The sequence below is a fragment of the Blastocystis sp. subtype 4 genome, assembly GCF_000743755.1.
Source record: "Blastocystis sp. subtype 4 strain WR1 chromosome Unknown seqid_0179, whole genome shotgun sequence".
Lineage (NCBI taxonomy): Eukaryota > Bigyra > Opalinata > Blastocystidae > Blastocystis > Blastocystis sp. subtype 4.
Window position 1 is genome coordinate 4,456 of NW_014569368.1, and position 6,722 is coordinate 11,177.

At 39.5% G+C, this 6,722-nt stretch overlaps 6 protein-coding genes across 6 annotated transcripts in view; 1 reads left to right on the plus strand and 5 right to left on the minus strand.

Moving 5' to 3' along the window:
- The window catches only part of JH06_4800 (heat shock protein HSP20), a gene marked incomplete at both ends in the record, with an annotated part of 390 nt that extends 207 nt beyond the window's left edge, over nt 1–183 (plus strand). The window contains one exon of the mRNA XM_014671253.1: nt 58–183. Coding sequence (XP_014526739.1) covers nt 58–183 — 126 coding nt within the window. The remainder of the gene's footprint in view (nt 1–57) is intronic.
- Nucleotides 184–237: 54 nt separating this feature from the next.
- JH06_4801 (hypothetical protein) lies at nt 238–1,215 on the minus strand (the record flags this gene model as incomplete). Its single annotated transcript, XM_014671254.1, has 7 exons — nt 238–286; nt 327–385; nt 416–503; nt 533–747; nt 861–952; nt 983–1,133; nt 1,165–1,215. The coding sequence occupies 7 exons, from the start codon at nt 1,213–1,215 to the stop codon at nt 238–240; spliced, it is 705 nt and encodes a 234-aa protein (XP_014526740.1).
- Nucleotides 1,216–1,320: 105 nt separating this feature from the next.
- Nucleotides 1,321–1,851, minus strand: JH06_4802 (sulfur metabolism negative regulator; the record flags this gene model as incomplete). The annotated part of the gene is made up of 3 exons (XM_014671255.1): nt 1,321–1,432; nt 1,463–1,637; nt 1,671–1,851. 3 exons carry the CDS (start codon nt 1,849–1,851, stop codon nt 1,321–1,323), a joined length of 468 nt encoding a protein of 155 aa, XP_014526741.1.
- A 284-nt stretch (nt 1,852–2,135) lies between these two features.
- Nucleotides 2,136–3,731, minus strand: JH06_4803 (hypothetical protein; the record flags this gene model as incomplete). The annotated part of the gene is made up of 6 exons (XM_014671256.1): nt 2,136–2,734; nt 2,795–2,856; nt 2,887–3,019; nt 3,050–3,251; nt 3,285–3,584; nt 3,618–3,731. The coding sequence occupies 6 exons, from the start codon at nt 3,729–3,731 to the stop codon at nt 2,136–2,138; spliced, it is 1,410 nt and encodes a 469-aa protein (XP_014526742.1).
- Nucleotides 3,732–3,882: 151 nt separating this feature from the next.
- Nucleotides 3,883–5,410, minus strand: JH06_4804 (ATP-dependent RNA helicase; the record flags this gene model as incomplete). The annotated part of the gene is made up of 9 exons (XM_014671257.1): nt 3,883–3,987; nt 4,039–4,227; nt 4,257–4,380; nt 4,411–4,556; nt 4,587–4,688; nt 4,719–4,838; nt 4,869–4,964; nt 4,998–5,267; nt 5,297–5,410. 9 exons carry the CDS (start codon nt 5,408–5,410, stop codon nt 3,883–3,885), a joined length of 1,266 nt encoding a protein of 421 aa, XP_014526743.1.
- A 55-nt stretch (nt 5,411–5,465) lies between these two features.
- JH06_4805 (ATP-dependent RNA helicase) lies at nt 5,466–6,304 on the minus strand (the record flags this gene model as incomplete). The annotated part of the gene is made up of 5 exons (XM_014671258.1): nt 5,466–5,492; nt 5,544–5,766; nt 5,796–6,002; nt 6,033–6,187; nt 6,218–6,304. 5 exons carry the CDS (start codon nt 6,302–6,304, stop codon nt 5,466–5,468), a joined length of 699 nt encoding a protein of 232 aa, XP_014526744.1.
- Nucleotides 6,305–6,722: the final 418 nt, after the last annotated feature.

The following is a 6,722-nucleotide window of genomic DNA, read 5'->3' on the forward strand; positions in this document are numbered from 1 at the left end:
GGAGAAGAGAAGAAATCAGTCTTTTCTGAAAGGGTTTATGGTGAATTCTCGAAGAAGATTACTCTTCCTGAATCTGCTGATATGGAATCAATCATTGCAAAGTATGAAAACGGTATTCTGTCCCTCCTGATTCACAAGAAGGAGGAGAATATCCGAGATAAGAAGAGTATTGTGATTGAATAATAACTGTATCATGTACCATTCTTGTTAAACAAACAATACAATCCTTCTTCGTTTTCAAGTCTTCAGAATAAGATGCTTGAAAAGGAATGGGGATAAAGAGTCTCTATACATCACCAATCCTATGAACATCTACTAGACCAAACAAGTGTTCAATTCCATAAAGGAAGAGGAATAAAGTGAAACAAAGAGATTTGGCTGTTACCTATATATCACCTTGTAGAATAGAAGCAACAGGATGGATTGGAGTAATAAAAGGAAGCGGAATAAACCCAATGGCACACTGATAACACAGTGACAATGTCAGCAAATGCTCTATTTCTCTTCCTTTAATCAATCAAATCAAGTTTACTGTTTTCGGGTCATTAATGCCCTTGTAACCTTGTCCATCCATGAACCCTTCATATCATCAAGCAGAAGCGAAGCAAGAAATCCACCTCCACACCCAGTAGCAATCGATCCAAAAGTTGCAGAAACAACACTTCCATTACTCCTTATTGCTGTATCTACTCCCCACGAAGTCACACAATGAACACGTAGTAAAGCTTCAGTTAGAAAGAAGAACAACTATCACTCACAACACAACACAACAAATAAAAGAATTCTTGAAGAGAGAATCAACAACAGATTGAGGAAGAAGTGTTATACTCACTCTACTCATATCACTAACGATAACTAACATACGTACAAATCAAATAGGAGATAAAACCAATGGAACGACGGAGATATCCAAGCATTTGACCATGAACAATACTTGTGAATGTTGAACCACCTAGATAAGATTAAATCATCCATGAAATACCAAAACACATTAAGAATGTACATACAAACAAAGGAATCCCATGCATATATCCTTTGTACTGATTCCGTAAGAATAGAGATGCTGTAAGTGCACAAAGAGCGTCAGCAACACTTAGAAATGGAAACGGTTCCAACCATTGAAAACCCTCAATCTAGTCCATCAAATATTCATGTGATTAATACCGCTTGTACAGCTCCATTGAGAATAAATGTCTGATTGAAACTAGTGAACATGGTAAAGAACTAAGTACAACAAACAAGAACTATACTATACATCACTGAAATGTTATTCTTCCAGAGCCCACTTGTTTTCCTCACGAATCTATATTCAACAATACCTCAAAACCCAACCTTCGCCTCCTCTTCAGAAGTGAAGTCATTGACAATTCCGAATGCAGCACGAATCTCTTCAGGACTCTTTCCCTTGATAATACTTGCAACCTTGGCACAACTACAGGTCAAACCCAAGTCCCAACAATACGTCAAATCCAGAAGCGGCTGAATAATCAAGAAATTGGCAACAACAATCAGATCCAACAACTCTTCTGTAGTAATGTTCACGAAATTGGCATCCCATTCGGATACGACATCACGCATATTGCTACTTTTCAGCGGTCTATCGATTTCAGTAAAGGGTTTGTCCAAATGATATGTACCTACAGAAATCACTTCAACAAAACAAAACTCACAAAACTCAACAACTCTATTAAGAGAAGTCTCTTTCACGTTCTCCAAAGTGACTGTATTATTCGAGATACTTCCCTTCTCTTTCAGTCCTTTCAGATACTCAGACATTTCAAGAACCTTTGGTTCAATGATATGTCTGCCTCCTTCCATACTAATAAGTACATATTTGTCTCCGTTCTCCATATTCTTGGCTCCAAAATGACACTTTTTCCTAATTGTCCCTATTAATAACTGACCCAATTCTTTCTTTTGTTCTTTTATCTATAGATCTTGAATAGAATGGTTGTTTACTGATCTGTAGGATGGAAAAAGTGAAGGATAGTGATATGTCGATGGATTACAGAGAACAGTAGAAGGTAATGAATGGGAGATAAGTGTAAGGAGATTCTATGAATATTGACTATGAACATTTGGAACAACACACATTCTCCATAAACAACCATGAAAGATACAATACAAACATCAACTCAACTATCTCTAGACACAAGAATATCACCAAATGCTTCGTTTTGATGAACCTCCACATCATGCTTGCTTGCTGCAACTAATAAATGGAAGAAATTCGTAGCAGCAGTACGACGATCATTCTTTGTCGTATACTTGTTCCAAGATATAAATCGTTCTCCTTCCTTCACTAAAGAATCTTCCAACTCCTGTTTCATTTCTGCTACAAACTCTTCATAAGCTGGAACAGCATGCTCAGCTTCCACTTCACGAATCTCAATATTATCCTGCTCTTCAGCTGGCAAGTCCATCATCTGTTCCTCCATAGGATCTTCACCTACTGACAGTGGTTCCATATCCATATCAGGCAATTCACCCTTACTTGTAGTAGAGTGTACAGGAGTGAACGATGGAAGAATACCACTTGTCTTTCCAGAAAGCAACCGACTTGTGACAAGATCTTGAAGACTAGATCCATACGACTCACTCAACTCCATCTCTGTTGCATCCAATAGTGTTATTCGTAATCCACTCAACTTCTGACGTTTTGCACGAGCAGATTCCAAAGCCTCCTTCAACTTCTTTCGAGTCATCAACACACCCGACATTGGCAATTCGAGAGCTATTCATCATTATCATATCCTATTCCGACATTTATCCAATGTCACCAAAGGTCGTTTACGTTGTCGGCGAGACTGACCACTCTTCTCGATGGGTTTCAATAATGTTTGTTCCACAGTTGGTCTACAAGTCATTCCCAGTCCTATTATCCACTCTCCATAAGAAGTCGGTTCCACATCCATATCGAGTGCTCCATCCCAACTATCTTCCATCTGAGCAATTGGACCAATTGCATTCCTATGAAGATCGGTGGGTAGAAGTAATGTCGAATCAAACCCAGAACGCTCTAGAAATCATCCTCCATACAAAGCCAAACCTCCTCGACGAGACTCTACCTCCAATTCTTGAGCAATCAGAGAACGATCAGGAACAGCAGGAAGCAAATCATCAAGAATACTCTCCTGAGTGTACCGTTGAAGCATATCTGTCTCCACATCCATCAGTTCATCTCGATTATCCAGAGAAACATTCATACTCCCACTCAGAGAGTCTGAAGCAAGCTGATCACCTGAAAAGTTCTACCAATCATCAATCACCATCACTCATCATACTGCAGCAATCCAACGATCCACAACATCACCCTGATCAAAGGAAATGTCAACCTCACAAGCACTTCGAGAAAACAAGCCACTGTTTAAGGTAATTTGTTGATCACTAGCCACCATCAACTCTTTCGGCAAGTCATTCGAGCTCAACGACATCACATCCTTAATCGCACTCTGAATACAACAACAATCATTGAACAATAGTTGTGCTTTCTTGTCTAAAATACGAGAAAGTCCTAGAAGAAGCAAAGCACGCATTCGCAAAGGAAGATCAACCTCTGGAGCAGCAATACTTTCCGCACATGACTAGAAATCATTTCAGATTCCAACAAACCCAACCTGAATCGATATATCCAATCGTACTCGTTTTGAACCTTTGGTTGTGGATTGTGTGGCAATCAATACTTGACTCAATTCACCTTTCTTATCTTTCAGAAACTTGTAATACAGCATTGTATCTGCTTCTGGAAACCAATCAATGAAGAGAATCAAATTGGCGGTGACACACATTTCTGGCGGGAAACCTGAACAAAGAGCTATTTGGAGTGCAACGACATTCTTATTCAATTTGAATCTCAAAAACAAACAAAACAGAACAACTAAATCAACCAGTCTTTTGTTCAAACCATTCTGGAACCAATTCTGGAATCCAACTGGACTCAATAGCAGTAACTCCTCGAAAGTAGTCTTTGGTTGTATATACCAATTCCTATTCATAAAGGAAAACAACGAAAGAAGCATATCAGGATATAGTATACACAATCGCTTCAGGATATGGTTTCTTCTGAAAGAGGACCGAAGCAGGATGAATAGAAGCTGTTTTGTTGCCTATCATTGTTTTATATTCAGCTCGACTGTTCTTCACGACTTCTGTCACCTTCTTTGCGAGTTGGACAAACATCCCTGCAGTTAAGCATTTTCGAACTTGGTCCAGCTCTCCTTCACAACTCTATATTCACAATTCCATATCAAGACAACAATTTCCACAAGACCCAGCTTCTCACAATATCCAACCAACTGTTTGCGAATCTCTGTAGCTGTTTTCATCGATCTTGGATTGATGAAATTATCATAGCACCACTGAATGTTTCCATTCACTTCTCTAGTCTTCACTTTCTTCTCTATTCTCTACCGATATGCATGATACACATTCAAGAAGGTTAGATGATCACCATAAACAGATGCAAAACGCTTGTGAGAAACATTCGCCTTCTCGCGTTCCTCACGAGGTGAGAAGAAGATATTTTCCACAGACAGAATCGACACCAAATCTAGAATCTATGAATCAATTCTTCTATCAACGAACACCTCAGAAGTACAATGGAAGTCTTTGCTCAGGAGAAGAAGACGAGCATAGATTGGATCAAGAGGAAGCATTGCCATTTGACGTCCTACTGATGTGAGAGCTCCCTATTCATAAAAGGATGTTGAAGGATCTACTGTCTGTCGATCTAATGCTCCCAACATGAGTAATTGCTGAAGAGCTCGCTTCAATGAATCACGAGAAGGAGCTTCCAAATAGTTGAATCCCAAGACATCCTTCACTCCGATAGTCTTCAACTACAAGGAAACAAATCCCTCCAATCATACCTGAAGAATGATACTCGAGAGATTACATCGCTGAATCTCAGGAACAGAATCTTCTGCCAGTGCTAAGAAAGCCTCTTCAGGGAATAAGCGATAACACTACAATCAATCAAGCAAGCAAATCAATCGTACTTTCCCTTCACTTTCTCTTCCAGCACGACCTGTTCGTTGCCATGCATGTGATTTGGAGATTGGCACAACCAGAAGCGATTCTAGTCCTGTAGCTGCTTGACTCACACGGATCTTTACCATTCCCGTATCAACCACATATTTGATTCCTTGAATGGTGACGGATGATTCAGCGATGTTTGTAGAGAGAATCACTTTACGACAACGAGGAGGTGCTGGTGCAAATACAGCCAATTGCTGATCAGGAGGCAGAGCAGCATAAAGCGGATAGATCTAGAATCAAAATGGATCTGCAAACATACTAGAAGGGTCCAATCATCCTTTGGCAGCAACTTCACTTTGTCTTGTAACAGAAGGGATAACGATTCTATCTCTTCCTGACCTGTGAGAAACACAAGAATATCTCCTGGAGGCATATCCAAATGAAGCTGAAATGAAGGAACACAATGACTCCTACCTGTAGAATGGTTATCAAGGCAGCTTCGAGATAATCAGGTTCTGGTGTTGGAGTATAACTATATTCAATCCACTTCTTCATTCCTACTAAACTTCAACAGGGAATGTTCGACCCTGAATTCGAATAATATGATTGGGATACAATCGACCTGTCTCTCCTGGATAGTAGAATTGATCAAACAGATTGGATTGAAGTGTAGCACTCATCACAATCAGTCGAATGTCTCTCTTCTCCTGAATCCATTTCACAAATGAACACAGAATATCAGTTTGGAGAGATCGTTCATGAGCTTCATCAATAATAATCACACTGTATCTACTCTCAATCCAACAAAGAACTAATACTCAGACAATTCATTATCCAACATGGCTTCACGTAGAAGCATTCCATCAGTGATGAATTTGATATAGGTTTGAGGACTAGTACAGTCGTCAAAACGAACACTGTAACCAACTTCTCCTCCTAACTGACAACCTCGCTCTTCTGAAACTCGTTTCGCAACAGTAATAGCTGCTACACGACGAGGTTGGGTGATTCCAATCACTCCTTCACTACATATGAGAGATTCCAGAAGAATCCACCTAAACAATCCAGATTCGTGCAGGTATTGGGCAATTTGAGTCGTCTTTCCACTACCTGTTTCTCCAACAATGATCGTTGTTGGATTCTTTTTCACTGAATTGATAATTTGCTGACGATACTGATATACAGGAAGACTCTTCCGTTCTTGTTCCAGCTACTTCTCACTGAAGAATCCCAAACTCACATTCTTTTTGGTTCGTTTATTTCGAAACACATTTGCAGACTCATTCTCATCATTGAAGAACACTTCCTTCACTTGTTTCCGACCCATCTCTGATTATATTTCTATATGTCAATATTGATAGTTTCATCGATATACTATAAAATCGAAATGGTACTGTAGTCGTACAAGTGAGAGGAAACGAGAAAAGTGTTAGAAAAGAAGAACCGCGGTTTGGAAGGATTCTTGGCGGATATCAAGAACACATTCATTACAAGTTGGATTTGGATCCTTTGGAGTTCGAGGGTTGTAGAAACGTTGTGTAAGTAGATTGAACAAGTGGAAATATCTTTCTGTGAAAGGATTCTTTGTTTCAAGTTGCTGTTGGATTCCTGTGAGTGAATTTGTGTTGGACTGCATTGAATGAAGTGATTGAATTCTTTTCAGAACTCAATTGGATGGTTTTGAAGTGATGATTGACCTGTGTTGTAGATGAACGAGGGTGATAGTTCAAAAGATAAGAAACAGT